Genomic DNA, 21,547 nt, shown 5'->3' with positions numbered 1-21,547 from the left:
TTGCATATTTATACAAGAGAGAAACATTTCCATTTGTTTGCATTTCACAGTATCTCAATTTTAAGCTGTCTGGCAACGATGGACATTCATAGGCTTCCAACTACATTCAGCTTTTGGCAAAGAAGAATGTGTGTGTGAGGGATATGGCACACAGAATTAATCACCCCACACATTTAAGAGCAAAGACGCTTAGCTTTTCCAAGCACTACATAGATTTTTGGTTTTTTGAAGTTTCCATTTTTGTTGACATAAGCCCATTTCCTCAGGGAGAAAGTATGTGTTTCACAGACAAATGTTATGGCAGGGAATCCTCCCAGGCTGCTGCTACCCCAGTGTGCACAGGTGCAGCCTCTGTAACCCACCCCGCAAAGGAACAGCTGGAGACAAATATTCCACAGCAAAGGATGTGTCACTTCAGTCTCATGTCAGCCTCCAGCTGCAATGCAACATCAGTTTCTTAGACTGCATATCTAATGTCAGGGTGAAACGCAATTAAAATTCTGGCATTGACATTGAGACAAAACATTTGCTAGTAAGCAATAGGATATTCAGCCAGGGCCTTATTCCCAAAAATGCATGCATGCAGGAAAGAAACTCTGTCTCTGAAACTCTTTTGCCTTTGATCATACCATTGGTCTGATGTTTCATCCATTTTTCACAACAATGATGCAAAACTACCTACATGTCTAAGAAAAAAAATAAATAATGTTGCTTTTCCGATGAGCATGAATGGACCTGGAAGGGGCAGAAACAAAATAGCTGATGTTTCAGAGAGGAGTGCTGCTGGAATTAAACTGAGCAATAGCTTCCTGGCTAATCTGCCACCACACCTGCTCAGCAACAGGACTCCTTGTGCCTTCCACTCTATCCATAAAATAAATCTGTGTTTCCCTGAAAATGCACTGATGGCTGAGAATATAAAAGATGTAGTAACTCTAAGAGAGAATTATTTCTTTAACTAAACATGACAATGTACTAGTTAACGAAATAAAATGAACAATATTGCTTAAGCCATTTCCACCCTGAAAATTAAAGAGAGGTTAAGAGAGGAAGAAAAATGTATAAGGATATATTAGAAACAAAAATTTTGAAGGAGGCATTTGAATGAAGGAAAAATAATAGCAAAATAAATCAAAAGAAGGGATTTGTTCCAAAATTAGACCAAAAAAGGAAAGAGCATACAGAGATTCAGAAAATTATGAGTATAAAACTAAACAGAGGTCATGGTGACAGGAAGCCATTTAGTTTTATTATGCTCAGATAACACAGGCTGTGTTTATGAAAGCATCCGACTGAAGGAAATTTCCATAGACAAGGGGATGTTTCCCAACAAAGAGCTGAATATCTGAGTAAACACCCCAAGGGTCAACCAATGAACACCAGCTTACAAGCCTCATAAGGCAGCACCAAAGTGGAGTTTTGCTTTTTCTTTGCAGCAACATACCGACAGAGGAGATAGAAGCATGAGTATTGGCCACGAGTGGTTGTCAGCACACAAGCCCTGTGGGGAGTTTGTCTGAAAGGAGAAACACGGGCAGTTTTTCAAAAGCGCTTGACGGTCTCCAACTGTGCCCAGTGGAGTTTAGTTTGGCCAGTGGTAACTGTTTGTGAAGAAATCCCTCCCTAAAGTCTCACATGTTAATGGAAAGCAGACATGGAGGGTATGTAAATGCAGACAAATTAGAAACAAACAGCTATGGTCAACCGAGGCATCATTTCCTTCACTCTGGAGTCAAACAAGGTCAAACCAAGTCAACTGCAACACACGCGTTAGGCGTACGAGTGATCTCAGCAGCTCTGGGGAGATTATTCACGGGCTTAAAACTCAGCCTAGGCTGGAGCCTGCAGCTGAACACAAACTCTACCCAACCCTGCCTTCTCGACCCCAGGAAACTTGCTTTTATTCGTATTCTCAATGGCAAAATGAGGATATAGCATTAAATAAACACACAAATTACTCAAAAACATGAGACGTGAAAAATACGTATGGACTTACCAAACAGTGGAAAAAATATTCAGAGAGGACTATTTATCTCAGTTTAAACTCATGAACCTGAAACGTGTCCTGGGAAACATACAACACAGGGTAGGAAACAAAAAATAAAGAAGGAGAAGAATGTTCTTCTCTGCAGGAGATGAGTTAACGTGCCAATGTTTCAGATAAAGTTCAACATATGTTTAAGAAACTTTGTTCCCGCTGTATTCATATACCAGAGTTTATGAGCAACAAAAAGAAATTTGCAATTTTTTAACTAGTTCAGATTAACCTGAGTTTTTAAGGGAAGAAGCAAAGAAACCAAATACAAGTTAAAAATCATAATAAGTGCCAAAAAGAGACACAAAGGATTTTAAAATTGAATGTTTGGAAGCAGAATTCAGATTAAAAGTGTGATTAGTGAACCAAATACCTCTGATAATTTTGGAAGTCCCATAACTTTTATCTTCTCATTATAGAAATATATGAAAAAACTCCAGCTTTAAAAATACTTCTGCTCTTGCAAAATTTGTAAGCTGAAAGCTTCCCTCAACAAACAGAGGTTGTTAGACAAGTAAATACATTAATATTTCAAAGAACATAAAAATAAGTACTAACAGGATTCCTGCCAAGAGTCAAAAAAAGCTCTCTGATTCACTTTGGTTCATTGATAGCCTGATCAGTACACATAGCTATTGTTTTAGCTTGTTTTCCTTACTTTAGAGTGAAATAGGTTTTTTTCTCCCTCTGTGGTAATTATTTTTGACAGTTTCACTGTTTATATGTGAAACTGAGAAACTGTTAATTGAAATAAAAAATGAGTCACTGTTTCCAGCAATTTTTGCCAATATTTTGATCTATGTCAATCTGAGCTTAATTATTAAGTTTTCTTTAAAGGAAGAGACAAAACTGTATATTTTAATTTGGCCCCATACAAACACTGCACTCCTCAGACATACGTCAGTTTAAGGATATGAAACTCAGCTAAATAGGGTTGAAAATACATTTAATGACTATGCACTAGAGACCTATGGTTAAAAATAACTTGAATGAGAAAATACTTTTTTTTTTTTTTAAATGAGAAGGATATGAGAAGCCTTTAAAGCCTTTCAGCAGATATGATTAACCATGATATATGGTCTATCACTAATGATGTTGCCAAAGTCAACGTCTCTCTGCTGTGAGAGGGAAATCGTGTGGAAATCCAACTGTGTGTCTTAGGCAAAGGGCAGGCTTTGCACCCTGTAGCCATCCTCACATTCCTCTGGTGTCTGCTGTACAAATATGCATCTGCTGTCATAAACATGCTCGGATATTTGACAGAAATTCCTCTGTGATTTTACTGTTAATGGACAAATTTGGCTTGGAGGAAATACGTAAAACCGCCAGTGGACTCTAGGACAGCAGAAATGCAAGAGAAGATTTTCCCACATGGTTACTGGCCTAGGGTGTACGTGTACATGAGAAGGAATTGTGGACAAAAAGAAAAAGGCTTTATATCCAGAAAGCAAAAAATGATAAATGAATTCAGGAATCACTTGTACTGAAACAAGACCTATGCAATCAATTAAGCGGGTTGTAGAGCTGAAGAATAGCTTTGTGAAAGAGAATAGAAGGAAATCTCAATGCCAATGAGTGAGAGAAACTGGATCATCAAATAAATCTTTTCTATCTCTTTTCTCTGAAAAATTATAATGAAGGTGAAAGTGTTATTTTGATAGTAGGACAGCCAGGTATGAATAGCAGCTCCCAGGGGTGCTGGGAGGGCTGAAGGAGGACATGCAGCTTCCAGGGAGTTGACACTTGGTAGCAGTAGACAAAAATAAATATCTGTGTCTTAAACAAATAGACAAAGACTGTTTTCATGCATGCTATATATAGCTCAATGTGCATTTAAAGAATTTAATATGTATTTGTGACAACTTATACTATTAATATACAGCATTAAAACTTTGACACCATACTATCATATCATATACTCAGCACAGTCTCTAACAGATACATACATTGAAAGTGTTAGAACCATTTCTTTGGGACAAGAGCAAACTTCATACCATACATCCAACAGGTTGTGTCTTTAGGGAAAAATACTAAAGAAATCCTTATTTTCATGGGTTTTCTGCTTAAAAGTCTATCTTTCTCTGTTGCCTCATCCCATACCTCCCCCTACCTACCCATGAAAATATTTCCTTAACTAATAGGAATTTAACTAACTAGTCAGCTACAGTTGTTGCTATAGTTTTCTCCTGTTCCTTCATCATCTTCAATCACAGCTAACTGAAATCCTCTGTATGTTTACCACCCCATTTTTCAGTTTACAAAGAGAAGCACAACACACTGCAATTGCATGGGGATAAGTAATAAATGCCAATATGTAAAATACAATAATGACTTGAAGAGAACAAGAAGGTAATTCAACAATTGCTTAATGAGTTCAAGGAGCAGACTTTTTACATCCTCAGGTGCACATTACAATGGAGTTCAATAACTTTTGTACTCTAGTGGGAATTGAAAAAAAATTATTGCATTACAAAATGCAAAAGGAGAGATCACCTATTATGAAGTAACACAGATCATGCTACAGGCAAACCTAATTACATTACCTTTTACATCATCTTAACAAGAAAATTTTTGTGCTCAATACTGTAGGAGTACTTCTTCACTATGAAAAAACCAAGTATGCACATTTGTATACAATTATACACAGTATTGTTAAATAATCCTTTGCTTATGGGCAGGTGCTTGAGCTTTGGGATCAGCAATAACTGAAGGTGAGGCACTGCAATCGTTTAGTGACAGACTCTCTTTTTTCCTCAGCACACAGCTGTATTGCCATTTGCTCTCCTGGAAATCCTTGCCTTGCCACACCGTTACCCAGCAAAGAGGAAGGGATTGATTCTATTGGGATTTGTCGCTTTTCTGTATATCAGTTGGTAAGAATTATGTATTTTAAAACATTTCCTTCAAGTGATTTACTTTGTAAAACAAGGCCAATTGCTGTACTTAGATAGAAGTTCTTACCCAGATACATGGAAGACAACAGTCTGTTCTGTGGAGAAACCCTTTAAACTTCAGCTGAGACCCATGGAAACTATTTCCAGGTGTAGGTAGAACACAATACAGATACTGAGACCCAACATAGTATCTCCTGCTCTTTTAAGGCCTCTTATAGAAAAACAACTAAATTGCCATAAACTCCAAGTACTATGAATTATTTCAGCTGGGCTGGAATTTTTATTTCAATCGTACCATCAAATTTACCTCCACTCACTCTCTTGCTCACTACAAAAACACCAAATCTCAAAAGGTCTGGAGGTCATGGAAGCAGGAGAGGAGTAAAACTTTTTTTGATATTTGGCAGGGACACACAGCCAGGTTTAGAAACTTGAGACAGAAAATGATACTCAGAGCCAGGTGAGCTGGGTAGCAAGGGGGCATCTGCCCCACTAGCACCTCCCACTCTACCCGTGGACACCACCTACATTTTCAATAATGTACCACAGCTGATCCCCAACCTGCTGGACAACAATCTTGAGAGAATAAACTATATCTAATCAGTATGCCCACTCCAGCCCATAGCCAGCTGTGTACCTCCTGTGTGGGTATGTCATGCACCCTTAGAGCTGGGTTTGCATCTGCTCCTGCTTGTTGCATCACGGCTGCAGCACCGGAGTCTGTAGGCGCTGCCACTCCATATACTACGGGCAGCTGCCAACACTTCAAAACATTCTGAGGATGCCTTATGTTGGGACTCTGCTCAGGATGGGGGTCTGTATGATTTTCAGGTATGCTGTGATATCACTTTCCAGAGCTGAGGAAACATCCAGGCCTTAGGGTAGAGGATATAGAACAACTTGTATAACAATAAGAGGATACAGGTCAGCAGGGAAGTGACCTGTCTTCATGCAAAGATTTCTGAGAAGTCACTGGGACTGTGGGGGAACCCATCCTTCCCATTCTTACCTACCAGTTCTCACTATCAGCTGGAGACTACCTTCAACCCACTGAATGAAAATTTGGAATAGAAAATGAACCACGCAGGTGAAAGTCACACTGTGACTTGAAACCCATCAGAGTCTGTAGAAGAGAGACTGTGGAAGCAGGGGACTTCACTGTTACATTACATAAGCAAATTAGGAGCCATTTATCCTAATCCAGCCCAGAGCCTAATAGGATTACGGCCACGGCTTCCTAAATTCCTTTTCTATGTTCTCATTTACCCAGTTGCTTAACACCAGCTTTGTTTTGCTTGTCTTCTGACGTTTGGGTTTTACTGTCTTTGAGACCAGACTGCTCTTCTAGTAACTAGTGCAGCCATGTGTGCCCTGCCTTCCACTCTATTTCCTATCACCTGAGTAATTTCACCCTTCAGGAGACACAACTCATATCAGGATCTGAATCCACACCAAAGGATGAGGATCAACACAAGCATCAACACAATTGAGCCCTCCCGGTATCTTTTGCGTGTTGGTGCTGCATGGTGCTACCAGGGTCCTGAGTGGAAGGTGGTACTTAGAATGCTTGGCCCTTGTGTCCCAGGGCCCTGATGACTGGATAAAAATATTAGGATTTCAATACTGCTCCCACGTCAGCAAGGAACCTCCCGTTTGCTTTCTTCTGGCCTCCTCTACTTGATTCCCCGCAACCACAGACAACAACTTTCAACTAACAGAAAGAATTTCAGGCCTGTGCACTGGAATCTTAACACAGGTACATATTTTACTGTTGGTGCTGCAACCTGGTAACTTAATAGCCCCACTGAGGCACTGTATGTTTCACAAACAACAGAGTCCTTCCTAAAAGCCTCTCCTGGAGCTGTCATTGTCATTGCTGCAGTGTCGATGGGCTGAGAGCTGGTCTCTGCAAGGCAGCAGAGACACTGAGCACTAGTGATGGCTTACACCAGGCACCTGCCTCTGAGCAGGGTTTCACTGTAGTTTTGAACACCCTGCATAGTCATTTATTTGTGTTTGAGAGCACAGGTTGGAGTGCCTCATATGAGACACACCAGTTGGCCAAATTGCATCCAGATAATCTAGCTTCTCATTATATAAAATAAAGGCAGTTTTCACTCTCTGTTTTACAGTTTGAGACACAATATGGAAAGAGTAGTCCTGTGGAGTGAAGAACACATGCTGACATTTGCACAGGCTCCAGTTAGCACCTGGTCTTCAGTGTTTCCGCTCAGCCTCTCAGCGGCCTTTTCTGCAGGCTTTCATTTCTTTAATTACTTGTGTGTTTCACAGGCTTGTTTGTTTGATGAAAGAACTTTAAATCATGAAAATGAGTCTCTATATTTAAACATTTCTGTGCTCAGTCCTGACAGCTCCATTACCAATCCCTTCCGTTTCTCCACTCTATCCCTTTGATGAGGATTAGTAAATCTCAATTTACAAGCAAGGTAAAAGTCCACCTTTTTTTATGCCCCACTCTTTCCTTCTCTAACTAGAGAAAGAAAGAATCATCTTTTCAGACTTTTTTGTTTTTTTGTCCTTAGAATTTTCCCATTGCTCAGTATCAGGACACAGCTCCAGGATAACAGGGCAGCCTGTTTGTCACTTCTCTTTGAGGAATGATGCTCAGCGTAATGTAGCAGGCTGGGTTGCCATCAGAAAGACTGGTATTGCATTCCCATGTTAGTACTGATGGTGGAAAGTATGGTACTCACCTTACATGTAGGGGTTTTTTAATCAAGAATTAAACCTTTTAGCACCTTTTGGACTCAAAGGTTTGTTTTAGGGAAGTGCTGCCCATTGTCAGAATGGCACCATCTTACAACAATCACTGGAGACCAGCCCTATTTCTTCCCTATTCTTTATATATTCAATACAAATATAAATAATTTTAGTTACAACAATTGTATTTTTTCCTATATTTATTATATAAAGACCACTTTTATATTCTTAAGTTCAGGTGTTTTCTACCAACCACTCTTGTGAGCCATAAACAATGAGAATAGTATCAATGAACTGACAGGCATTACAACATGTTTTCTGAGAGAAGAAAAAGGCAGAAAGAGGGGGCCTAAGTAGAAGAAAAGAAAACCTATAAAGCAGACATATTAATCTTCTTCCTTTTCCTTCATTTCCAAACTATGCTTTACAAACAGTTCTGGTAGAAAGGAGTGAAGTAGCTATCTCTGTTTCCTACCTACCCATTCCTCCTCTCTTCCTCCTCTTGGACCAAGAGAAAAGATGCTGAAGAATTGCCCTTGAACTCTTGCCTCCTGAAAACTTCTTTCCACTCCTCAAAACAGTGGTCAACATCAGCAGGACTGAGACAAGGAGAAACAGCACTGTGTCTCCACAGACCCTCGAGATCCAGATAGGGGCTGAAAAGCTATTGTAACTAGAGAGCAAACACATGTGAGAGCTTATTTGAATAAGCCTCACTTAGCATACACAAGTGCACATCCCTGTTCAGGAGCATTTTGCTGTTTTAATGTTATTTTACTGCTGTTAATAGCCAATGCCACAAGGGTGACAGCAGAACATTTCGTTCATTTCAACCTCCACTGAAAACCATCTAATTTATCAGCAGCTTAAGTGTGCTTCACAGCAAATAGCCCAAGTGCTGAGGAGATGTATCGACAGCTGAGCTCATTTTCTCTGTATCAAGACTCTTTTGATAACTTGGCCTTTCAGGACTTGGAAATTGTGAAGTGGTTCTTCTAACTGAATGGTCCTAACCAAAGGTAATTTCTCTCCTTCCTTGCATAGGGTCCTGTGGATTTATTCTGTAACAGGAGAGTGGGTATATCCTCTCTTTGCTTTGTTCAGCCCACCTGGACTAGCAGCCTTTTTTGCCGGTAGCCTTGCTGTCATCGTCTCTTTCTACAACTTTGGAGAGTTCCTCAACCGTATGATATGGGGTCAGTCCAAGTTTTGTTCATTACTTCTATCCATGTGAAAACAAACCTAAAATGAATTGCTGTGATTGCCAATGCGTGCAGGGAGAGGAAGGGGGCACTAGTACACTGAGTGGGGGGTGATGGCATTTGGATGTCTGATGGCAATTGCCAGGTCCTGCCCACTTACTAACAAAGGAAGAACAAATCAGAGCAAGGATCCCAAACCTATCAGAGAAAAGGCCAGGCCAGCTTTCTGAAATGTGGCTAAAGAAGCACCTCTTACAAGCATAATCACTGGTTTTGAACTCCTACTCAAAGAAGGGTCCAGAGAAGCCATGTCTACCAGGCTAAAACTCTTACACCTGCATCACGTGGTGTTTGTCAGACTAGGGAATAGCACTGTTTACTGATAATTTATAGAAATGCATTACTGTATCCAAGCAAAAGATTTGTGGCAGCAGCTCCATGAGTAAAACAGCACTTCAGGAAGTTTTACAAACTCTTGAGAATTTCTCCCTTCTGCTCTGGTAGGGGTATAACTGGTAGTGATTTAAGGAAAATGAAAGCTTCCTTGGACAAATGGGCAGTTGGGAAAAAAATTTGTTTAGGGGGACACACTTAACAGTTGGAGGGAAGAAAGAACTGAGGAAGCACCTTTGGGGGTTTCACATTGGATATTATCATAATTGTTGTTGTTACTGTTGTTATTGTCATCATTATCCCTTCTGGTTTCCTCTTTCCTTTTTCATTCAAGATTAAGTTTTTGAGGATGAAAGTGTTTCTGTCAGGAAAATGTGTGTATTTTATTTAGGACAAATGTGTGAACATTTGCAATTTCTTAAACTGGCTTTCTGATGAAAGAAAAAACACTGCAAAAACACCTCTGAAAATAAATAAGACAACCTCCCTCTGTTCTCAGGGAACATTTGATGCCTGATCCATTTTGAGAAGTCTCACATGCCTGTCAAGCCAAAGCAGAGTGTCTGTAGCTAGTCTCTCACCATCCATACTCAGCTACCTAAAAGCAGCAGATTGACTTTCAAATGTGCTGAATAACCAACTTCACAGCTTGATACCTTTGCAAATAAGATGCTTGGTCTGCATGTCAACGTTTGGAAATTCTGGCTGCATTCTATTCTGCATAAACTTGATATGAATTGAGGATTGCTGGTAAACGAAAACAGATTTGCAGCCTTTCTGCACTAGCTCTGGCTTAAGATGTGTCACATAAATAGTAACTATTACTAATCAAAGACCATATCATCACTACAGGATGGTGTGAGTCTTTATATGAGATATCTGATACATCTAGGCATTAGGGTTTTTTTCTCATCTCAGAGTATAGTAATTTCAGGCCTAGAGTATGCCTGATGCATACACTGGAGATAATCAGAATTAAAATTATTTGATTTCCAATGTGTTAATTGATTGGACAGAAGGTCACACTAAGCAGAAATCAAATTAACTGCAAAAACACATTTTGAACAGCTGACTGGATAAACTGGGGCAAGCACTCAACTTTTCTGTGCACAGAGAAAGGCTGAAAAGCACCCCCAGTTGTGGTAGCATGAATGCAACCCCAGAGTAAACACAGCATGCACGATATTCTCCATTGATACATGGTGTGCTCTTGTGATCTCTGGAGGCCTCTTGTGTGTGGTGGGTCTGCCTCTCCATGCATACTTGATATTATTCAAAGGAGCCATAAAATCCTGGCCTTAACAATTACATGGTGTTTTCACCCATGTGCAAGATATGTCCCTTGAGTTACAGTTCCCCATGTTGGTGCAAAGTCTTTTTCCCAATTCATTTCCCAGCTGTGTCCACTCAAGAGAAGGGTAGGACTTCCTTAAGCTGGTGTCAATAACAAGGTCCCAATCAGCATTGAAGCACAGCCACAGGGAAGCTATTCCAAATTACAGTGTGCCAGATTCTTAATATGTTCCTGACTGAGACAAATCTTTGGCTCAGCATTGCCAGAATAAAAAGAGCTGCAAACTGAATGAAGACACAATTCCAACATACTTTTGTTCCCCAGAAAAAATTGCTCCATGTACTTTTTTTCATCCTACCCTTTCCTCTCTCACCTTCCCATCAAAATAAGGCCGATGATGCAGTTAAAATGACCCTGCAGAAAACAAAACAAAACAAAAACCAACACCCTCCCCCCTCCAAAGTAAAACTATCTGTGGTGGTAGAGGACAGACCTTTTCTGTATTCTCTTCTCTGCCCACCTTCTCCTTCCCCAAAAGAGAAAAAGTACACGGAAGGGCACTTTTGATCTCTCTTTTGCTTCCTGCTCAGTCCCCCAGAGGCACATTTCGGGTTACAGAGCAATGCAATTATCCACTAGGTTCCTATGGACACATATGAAAACACCTTCTTCAGTAACACCTGGAGCCACTGAGCAATTAGACCTGATGCCGGTGGGATCTGACCAGGCAGAGTGCCCTGTCCTGGCTCCTGGCACCAGGATTCTCCCCAAAGGAAAAAACTCCAGGGCTGTTGCTTCTTTTTCTTTCTTTCCCACTCAAAGAAAGAACAGTTGCTGAGTTTGTGCCCAGAGGTGTTTACTCGAAGGTGCAAGAAATAATTAACAAATAGCTCCACCAGAGTGGCAAGCCTGATTTCCTTCTGGACTTACATCCTGTGGCAGACTATAGGCTGCAAATGAAGCTTGTCCCACAGCACAGTATGCTTCTTATGGACTCTTCCCCATTCCTTTATGACTCCAGGCCACTATTACTTTTCCTAAAACCAGCTACATAAATATTTACTCCTTTTCACACTTAGTTAGTTCCAACTTATTCCAAAGACTATAGATGGCAGCTTTCAGCTTCAAGCAAGTAACTGTTAAAGCTATGTCCTGTGCTTGACCAAAAAGATACAGTATCACTTCTGACAGCTAGAAAATCCAGGCTGTAGAATAATATAACCTTATTTTTTCTTTTCAGAACAATCAAAAGATGACAGACCCAAAATTAATTTTATTATTTATAGACAAACTGCCTCATACAGTATTGGAGGTTTTAAAAATGTATTATCTCTCATGTGCCTCTCCCTCCCCTTGCACAGTTGGATTGGTGGTAACTAAGGCAACCCAGCTGCACAGCCTGAGAGGCACAGAAAATAGTACCAGTAATGACTTCTTTTTGTTTTAAATCCCAGAGTTTCTAGAGTACAAGACAATGTTGAGCAATACAGAAACTCCAAAGAGGATAATTTGAAACAATGAGCTGATTCTTTTACTGCCATAAATTTACCTCAGCCAACAGTTTGGCTGCAGGGTCTGAGTATCAAAGATCAACCATGTGATAGCTTCTCCCATTCCTGATGGGTGGAAAACATCACACAGGCAACGGATCTCAAGTTCCTTTGACCAGTCAAACTGGAATCCTCAAAAATAAAGCAAAGCAGTGTTCCCTCAGATTTTGCTCTCGTTGAGACAACCAGATCCTTGGGAGAAATTTGGATCTAAGTCCTTCACATCAGACAGAGCAACCTTTCAATTGAGATTTCTTCTCTAGAAGCAGCATTTAAAGATGGAGCAGATTCATTTGTCTTCCAACACATCTGAAAAAAAACCCACCAGAACCACATTCATCAGCTGCTTCATTTCAATACTTTGAAATGTAGGTGGAGAGAAGCTATAGCTAGCAACAACTACCTGCTCCACCAGTGATTGAAATGCCTCCTGAGGGGTACCAGGCAAACCCCTTGCAAGATTTTACAGCCACAAGGCCTCTACCAAGTCCAGAGGAATGCTCATCCCCAGGTGGTGGAACTGTACTTTGAGAGAGAAACAAGGCAGAAAGGGAGGAGGGAGGGTGACTATCAAAGCAAACAGCAGCTCCAACAGACCCTCCTGGATGTTTGCTGTATTCCAAAAGGGAAAGCTTTGACCAGCAGCTGGCTGAGGAGCATCAGCAACGGCAAAACCAAAATTAAAGATATTATAAAGCAAGGGTAAGGCAGCACAACAAGAATAAGCCATTGCTCTCAAGAAAAAGAGAAAACTTATGGTGGAGTAACTTTCTCATGCCCAGTGCACAGACAGATGCACTGCTCCAGATCTTCCATGTGCTCTTGAATATCCTGAGATGACATTGCTGCATCATATTTATCTAAGGCTGAACTAAAGTTAGACAGCCATCTTCTCATTAATTTAGTTTTGCACTTCATTTTTGGAGTACTTTTGCATTAAATGCACTTTCCAGAAACATGTAACATATTGAGGAACTGATTATTTTCTCTGAGTTTTATTTTTGTATTTATGTGCTTTTGAAACCAAGCTCTCTTAATACCCCATAGACAGCTATTGGGAAATCCAGCCTATGTGGCACTGCATAAATCTCTGCAGTGCAAGGCAATACTATAATAAGATTGAATTCTTGATGCTCTATTCTTCTGAACAGCCCTTGAGACTGTAGAATCCCAAATGGCAAATAAAGGGATGCAAAGGGCAACTGTGTGGGGTATGAAGTTGTGTTACCAATGTAGTAGTTATGACTCCAGACACTAGTTACACGCTGAGGTATTGCAGTATCCAGAAGAGTTCTTAAACTCAGACCCCTTTCCAGAAGATATCTTAATTTGTTGTATCATGCCTTTAAAAAAACAAAGAGTAAGAGTCCAGGTCTATCTATTCCTTTCAGTGAACAAACAATGTTTATATCGGTAATTTCACTATACTGCTGGTGATGAATACAACTCAAATTTAAGAGGATTTAAATCCCAAAGTTTGCAAATATGAGTATTTACTTTGGTCTCATCCATTCATAAAATCATAGAATTAACTAGGTTGGAAGAGACCTCCGAGATCATCAAGTCAAACCCTTGATCCAACCCCACTGTGATTACTAGGTCATGGCACTCAGTGCCACATCCAACCTCATCTTAAAAACCTCCAGGGACGGTGAATCCACCACCTCTCTGGGCAGGCCATTCCAATGCCCGATCACTCTCTCTGTAAAGAACTTCTTTCTAATATCCAAATATTGGTCCTAATTGTGCCACAAACCTGTGATGGCATATTTATATATTTCATCTTTGCCATTCCCCTAAGATGCAGCTTACCCCTCTGGTAGACACAACTGGCTGTTTAAATGAAATCTGCACTATCTGTTACATGTCTTGCTCTTGGTGATAAGCTTATCTGATGATCCACTGGAGGCAGACCAGATCGGAAGCTCTGGCAACCCAGGGCTTATAATTTCGTCAGTGGAGGCCAGACATTAACAGGTGCTGGTTAACATGCTGGCCCTGTCCTAAGAGGCTATTTTTTTATTTTGTGGTTTATTTTTTTTTCCTCCTCCATCTTAGAAATATCTGTTTAGTCTGTACAAAATACAGGATCATTTGGGAAGGAATAAGTGCCAAGATTCTGTTCCATATCAGGTCAGTCACTAAACGCTGTGCAGGCTGGAGAGAAATAAAATGCAGTAATTAGTGTTTCAGAGCCTCAGAGGTCTATGGATATGGAAGGAACATTTAAAAGAGAGTTACATGTGAGTGATGATCATCATCAGGGGAGAGGCTGACACAGTGTGTTAGATAAGATACCCAAATATATTTAATTATTGCCACATGGGGTGCCTCACAGTAGCACAACTGGTCCCTGACTGGTGCTTCAGAAAGCTGTGGGATTTCAGTAGGTCCTGTGCTGTCCTGACCAGCCATGTGAGGATTAATAATCTGCTGCCTTTTCAGACAAGCTTTATTTTTAAAGTTTTTCACATAGTCTCACCCCAAACTAGGTTTATTTGGTGGCAGATACTTTCTCCCACTGGCAAAGCGCAATTATGGATGCAGCCTATGGTACATTTCAAATCATTCCTCAGTGGTTGAGTAATCCATTACTTGCTGGGGACACCCCAGGCTCATTTGACTTCTGCAGCACTTTAGCATTAGCAGCTGTTCCAAGACATGCACTCGTAGTTTACTCCCACTCCCAGATGGGTAGGGTTCCCCGGGGATGTTTGGAGGCTGGGGCCAGGTTCACATCCTCCTCCTAATGGGCCTTCCCCCACCCTGTATATTCTAACCCCACCCCCCACCCCCCTCGGGCAAATAATATTTTCTCCTCTATGTCCAAACAGGAGATTCAATAGTAATACTGGACCACAAGTGGAAAAGCAAGTGAATCCTTCTCTTGAAGCCAAACAATCTCTCCATGAATGCTGAAGCCATGAAGTAGAGGAAAATAAATGCAGCTGTGATAAATCCTTTCTCCAATGCGTTGCAGCTTCTGGTGAAGCCATTATGACATCAGACATATGGAAAACTGGTGGAAAGTATGAAATGTTTGCCTCTTACGTGATAACTCTGAAACTGCTATGAATAAGAAAATTGTGTTCATCTGTTTACACAGATTTCTCATCTCTTGCACAATGTATGTGAGGATGTGTCCGTGGTTAAAACTCGTCACTGGTAAATGCACTCCCTCATGAGCTTGGCACCACTCTGTGAAAGACCTGTGAAAGCAAGCCAACTCTTGTTTGGATTGCCCTTCGTCAAGTCTGGAAAAAATTAAGAGGAGAGATAATTTTAACAGTGCTGTGACTTCCAAGCTAGCTAGATAACAAATTGGGCTAACAAGGACTGTAATTAGAAATGTCTGCTCAGAAAGTTCACCATGAAGCCAAGTTCTCCTAACAAGAAACTTTCTGTAATATTAATATTCTTAATATCTCCCTTTCATTTTAACTGGAAATCTGAAGTCAACACTTTCTTCATTTTTCTTGGTTTCAGTTAATCTCCCAGCAAAAGTAACCTAATTATCCTGACTGTATGATTGCTTTGACAGAAAGCACGTTAATTTAAAGTACTGTTTAACATAAAGCTGCCTGCCATATAATTACACTCCATTCACATGTTTACTAATCTTCCTCAATATAGTTGATTTCTGTTATTAGCCTCAACATTTTGTTAACATCTAAAACACTGGAGATCTGCTCTGCAAACTCCAATAAACAAGCAAACCTGACAGTACATAAGTGTTCCATAATGGTCAATGTGAAAAAGAAAAATCTTTGTTATTACTCTTGCATTTAAAGAGGATTTGAAACTAGTCACAGTACTTAAATGTCTAACTCCACTCTCACTGCCAAAACCCTCACTTAGAGCTACTGTGCATGCAGTTCACCAGGGTGTTATTTTCATCTTTCCAACGCTGCTGGAGCTTAGTAAAAACAGAACACATTGTAAGCTGCCTGTGAGCAATAAAAAGATAATGTGTATACATAAGATTGTTCTTCTCATATGCTAAGCACCTGATAAAAATCCTAATCTGGGAAGTTAACATACTAGGCCTAGACTGTAAATTAACTCAATGAAAGACGTGCATGCATTCAGTATTTCCCAGCTTATCTAGATAACTCGCTCTAGCTAACTTTGCAAGGGGAATGTAAACAGTTACACCACACACAAACACACTCCTCCCTCCTTTTCTGTTGAAGCTAAAGGAGAACACGGAAAGAATTCAGCTGGAAGATGCTGGTCAAAGGAAATATATTGAAGAGACAGAAGAAAAAACATGAAGGGAATTAGGAAAGAAGAGAAAGTGCAGATTTGCTGTGTATTTTTATCTCTCTTTTTTCCTTTTTTTTTTATTTAATTCTTTTATTTTGTACTGATAGTCCAGTACAAACAGTTTAAATGTCAGAAACTCAACACAATGTCTGGGCCCCAGAACAGATGGATAGGTCTTTCCACTTCCAACCAGAGGAACTGAATGGCAGATCTCACTCTAAGCTCTTGCTCTCACCACAGTACCTTTGGGATCTGGTGTGGTGACTGTGCTGCTGGACTACAGGGCATTTAAGGAGCATTTGGAACTAGGGCTTTGAGGAGAATCACAGGGGAAGGTTGTTTCTTTCTTTGAAAAGGGCCCAGAAGAGCCACTGCTCTCTGCTACATCCTGTATGGAGAGAAGGTGGATTCCAGTTGTGCACTGCACTTTGGGAAAGCAGTCAGGAATGGCTGTCCACAGAACACAACTGCTGGGATCTTGGGTTTGTTTTGCTCCTTTCTCTGATGCCCTTGAAGCCCTGAAAGGAGAAAAGCATGTGTTATTGGTCACAAATCAACATTTTCCCTGTGATTTCCAAAAGGTGCTCTGAGTGAGGATCTGCCCTTTACGACATTTACACCAGATTCCTCTTTCCAGTCCATTACCCGCTATCATTTTATTTTGAGTAAGTATGCAAAGTCAGTCAGAACTGTTTATTTATAGCCGTAGATTTTCATGGTTGTATAAATTAGATGTTATTACTGAATGAGATGCCCGCCCACTCACCCAGTGCAGCTGTACAGCAATCCTTTCATGCTGCTCCACAGTGCAGTCTCAATGGGGAGGGAAACGATGTTCTCCCAGTCAGATGGAGGGACCGCTGCTGAAACCCTTGGGCGAAAAAACAGCAATTAATTTTTTCCACGGTGCAATCTGCAGTATGACAACCACAATTAACTAATACTACTTAGACCTGCCACTTGCATTTGGCAGAGAGAGAAAATGAAGGATTAAATTCACCAGAGGAAAAAAAACCCCACACCTAAACTAGAACCTACCCCTGGACTTTTGTTTTATAAGATTAAGTGGTTTTACTTCGGAGGGAGTGAGGGGGATGGGAACAGTAAGGGGAGGTAAGAACAAAATTGGTTGTTATTTGAGACAGAGCACCGTCAGAAAACAGGGACTCATCCCATAGAGACACACGTAAATGTTTCCAGCAGAAACAGCTGGATAGCAATATCCACCACCATTAGGAACTTTCATCTTAACTCACACCTTTGCAACAGTTTACTCCCACAAAAAGCATAGGCAAGTGCTACTTTATTCCCTCCCCTGTTTCCCACACAAATTTCTTGGTCTGGGTCCCTGCCAGAGCTTCAGGGTCACAATCTGACCTCAATAACATAATTTAGGATTGTTCCAAGCCTTCAGTGGAACTACTGAGGATTTGCTTTGATGGATATGTAGCCAGAATCTGGCATGCAGAAAATATGCATTTACATTCTACCAAAGTGTCTAAAATAGTTGCCCAGGGACACTGAAATTCAATTTGAGACCTTGTATTCACTTGGCAGAGCACATAATTAAATATTTTGTGCCACAAAATTAACCAGAGTCTCAGGGGTCTGGGTAAGAGAAGTCTTAGAATCAACCATGAGAGCCAAACTAAGACCCACTTCCCAGGCAAGTTATTCAGTAAATATTGGAAAAAATAATTGCATTCATGTACAAGTTCATAATATTTTTGTTAGTATTTAATCTTACTGATTATCTGTAATAACCTTTTACCTCAGAGGAAGAGGTTATTGGCTGAGTGGATTCATATGAATAACACCAACGAACTAAACTCCTTCTTACAACTAAGACCTGTTTGTCCTTGAATTAACCATTTGGAAAAAAAAAATCAGGTAAAACCCAAATACAATTCCAATAGGCCAGATCTTGTAACAAGTGGTCAAAAGCTCCAAAGCAGACTTTTTGCCTTTTTTAAATCTCCAGAGGCCCTAACTGCAAGGAGTTGAATGTTTCTGAAAAGTAAACCAAATACCTAAGGTGTTTGATGTCAATACACTTCAGTTTAACTTCCAAACACTTGCTTTTAAAAGCAAGGGTTTGAGTTAAACCTCTAGGATATGGCCCAATAATAGTTCTGAGTTTTAAAATTTAATACTTGCTGTTTCAACTGTCACCTTCTATCAACTGTTCTCAAATCACTTAAACAAATCTTGAAGTTCCTTTAGGCTTGAGAGGGTAATTTCCCTCACTACCTGGAGAACAGCACATAGATAAGAGAATAATGTTTTATTCTACACCCAAAACAATCAGAGTTAGCTCTTCCAAGCATGCAGAACAATATGGTTTCACTGTTGGTATGGGCTACATTCCTTAAGGAGAGGAGATGGAAACCAATATATACCAACACAAACCTGCTTTTCGTTTTGAGATGTTATTTCAAGTTTGTGATGTGGACCCACACAGTGATGATGCCATCACCAGGTGGCAGGTGAAAGACAGATCCATCACTTAGTCTGCTAAAAGATCATGTGTTACAATACACCATAACTTTTGCCTATGTTTGGAAACTCTGGGTTTTCCCTGTTCTTCCACATCAGGATCAAAAGCTCTGGTAGCAGCATCCCCTGGATCTGGCACAGAATGCAGGCACACAATACCTGCACACAGGCAAAGGTCCATCTGTGAGGAGTGCAGGCCCCCAGTCTACAAACTCTGTGCTCCAGAAGTGGCTGGCCCCAGGCTTGGAGGTGACCATTACAATGGCAGAGAGCACTGAGCAGGCAGCACAACGTTTTTCCTTGCTGGTGGAACTCTCACCCAGAGGCTTACAAGGGGTTGTTCTTGTTCAGGCCCATGAAGAACCCTTCACTGCCTTGGCCAGCACTTGGGAACTCCCCATAACATGGGAGCAGTCTCAGTGCTGAGTCAGAGCTCACACAGGCTGTGGTTATGTGACAGCCACATGCACCCATGGCTCGTGCACAGCAAGGCTCGCTGTGCCCAGGCATCAGTGCCCAAGTGGAAAATGAGGATGTGTATATAAGAAGAGATGCTCCATGGTTAAGCACTTCTTTTCATCAGGCTTTTCTAGATATGGACAGAGAGAAGGACAATTGTGGAAGTGTGCCTCAAAAAGGGAAGAACCACACTTTGAATCATAAGATCATTAAGGCTGGAAAAGACCTCTAAGATCATTGAATTCAAACATTAACTCAGCACTGCCAAGTCACCACTAACCCATGTCTCCAAGTGCCACATCTACATGTCTTTTGAACACTTCCAGTGATAGTGATTCCACCACTTCCATGGGTAGCCTGTTCCAGTGCCCCACAATTCTTTGACCCTTTCAGTGAAGAGATGCCTCCTAATATCCAATCTAAACCTTCCGTGGCACCATCTCTTCTCAGTGGTGACCAGTGACAAGACCCGAGGGAATTGCCTGAAGTTGTATCAGAGGAAGTTTAGGTTGGATATTAGAAAAAGATCCTTCACTCAGAGGGTGGTCCGGTGCTGGAACAGGCTCCCCAGGGAAGTGGTCACAGTACCAAGACTGACAGAATTCTAGTAGTGTTTGACCAATGCTGCCAAGCACATGGTGTGACTCTTGGGAATGGTCCTGTGCAGGCCTAAGAGTTGGACTTGATGATCCTTGTGTGTCCCTTCCAACTCAAAATATTCTGTGATTGTGTGATACTTTGTGGACTTGAAGCTATTTCCTCTTGTCCTGTCACTTGTTACCTGGGAGAAGAGACCGACTCCCACCTGGCTACAAACTCCTTTCAGGTAGTTGTAGAGAGCAATAAAGCCTCCCCTGAGCATCCTTTTCTCCAGGCTAAGCAGCCCCAGGTCCCTCAGCGCCTCCTCATCAGACTTGTTCCCTAGACCCTTCACCAAGATCTCTGTCCTTCTCCGGACACGCTCCAGCACCTCAACGTCTCTGTTGCAGTGACGAACCCAAAACTGAACCCCGGGCTCGAGGCGCGGGCCGAGCACCGCCTGTTTTCAGCTGTGAGGTGGGGGTATCGCTGCCGCCGGGCTCCCCCGCCCCAGAGAACCAGCCCGGAACTCGGCACCTCCGCTCCACCGAGGGCTCTACCGCTGTGGCTGCCCCGCTCGCTGCCATTCCCGCCGGGATGGGACTGGCGGCCCGCGGGAGCGCGGCCCCGCAGCGCCGCCTGCTGGGTGCGCGGAGCATCGCCGGGCACGGGCGGGAGCGGGAGCCGCCGGCGGAACTCCCGGGGGGAGCCCTGAGGGCCCGGAGCTCCGGGAGCGGCCCTTTCCCATCCCGGAAACCTGCCACCTCCTGCCCACGGCAGCGCTGCCCGCGGCCGCGGGCGATTTCAGCGTTGCCGGTGACGTTCCGGGATGCACCGACTGCCGGGTCGCTTCGACGTTATAAACAGTGTTAATTAATGTCTCATTAACAGACCCGACTCATGAGTTCCCACAGACGCACTAGCGTTTGCTCCTCAAGCACCGGGGAAAATTTTTGGCGCTGACGTAATATTTCACTCGCACGCCTGTGAGTCCAAAGCAGCCCCAGGGCAAAAGCAGCCCCTGTCCCACACCCCCTGTGGCATCCCACAAGCAACCGACACCACCTTATTGAGTCAAAATCACAGGGAGAAGGAAAATAAATGGAAATTTGGCAATTTCGATCAACACATGTAACAATTATGTGCAAGAGGAAAAAAACAAATGTTAATACAGCACATTATTTTTATCCACAGTTTCAGGTTTGTGGTTGTTTTGCCCTTTTTTTCTTCTTTTTTTTTCTTCTTTTTTTTTCTTCTTTTTTTTTTTTCCTTCTCTTTTTTCTTTTTCTTTTTTTTTCTCTCTTTTAAAAACAGGTGTTGCCAAGTGTTGTTGAATCACACATACCTTAAAAATGGCTCACAACCATTCGAGGAACAACCTCCAGGCTCTAAATCCTTACATCACTAATGCAGCCTGCTTGTTGCTAGCTTGCCAAACAATAGCCATTGTTCCTGTAGGATCTAGCCAAAATAATATGATGTGTATAACTGTCTTCCCACTGTTGTCTTTGCAAAACTACTTATACGTTCCAGAGATGCCTTTATGGATGGTGTACAGCACAAATAAACCCAAAAGCAGCAGAGCAATTTGAAAAGCTTGTAGGAACATTGGAAATGGGTGGAGTAGAAATAAGAAAGTGGTAGGGGATAGAAGAGAG

General features: G+C 41.6%; 1 protein-coding gene across 1 annotated transcript in view; it reads left to right on the top strand.

The window, feature by feature from the left end:
- The window catches only part of ADTRP (androgen dependent TFPI regulating protein), a 29,104-nt gene extending 13,069 nt beyond the window's left edge, over nucleotides 1–16,035 (top strand). Inside the window, exons 4-6 of the mRNA XM_050315619.1 lie at nucleotides 4,793–4,908; nucleotides 8,695–8,846; nucleotides 14,924–16,035. Of these exons, the coding sequence (XP_050171576.1) occupies nucleotides 4,793–4,908; nucleotides 8,695–8,846; nucleotides 14,924–14,967 (312 nt within the window). The 3' untranslated portion in view covers nucleotides 14,968–16,035. The remainder of the gene's footprint in view (nucleotides 1–4,792; nucleotides 4,909–8,694; nucleotides 8,847–14,923) is intronic.
- The last annotated feature ends 5,512 nt before the right edge of the window (nucleotides 16,036–21,547 follow it).

The sequence above is a fragment of the Myiozetetes cayanensis genome, unplaced genomic scaffold, assembly GCF_022539395.1.
Source record: "Myiozetetes cayanensis isolate MyiCay16 unplaced genomic scaffold, myiCay2020 scf1, whole genome shotgun sequence".
Classification (NCBI taxonomy): domain Eukaryota; kingdom Metazoa; phylum Chordata; class Aves; order Passeriformes; family Tyrannidae; genus Myiozetetes; species Myiozetetes cayanensis.
Note: the sequence above shows the minus strand (reverse complement) of the source record. Positions and strands in the feature narration are given on the sequence as shown.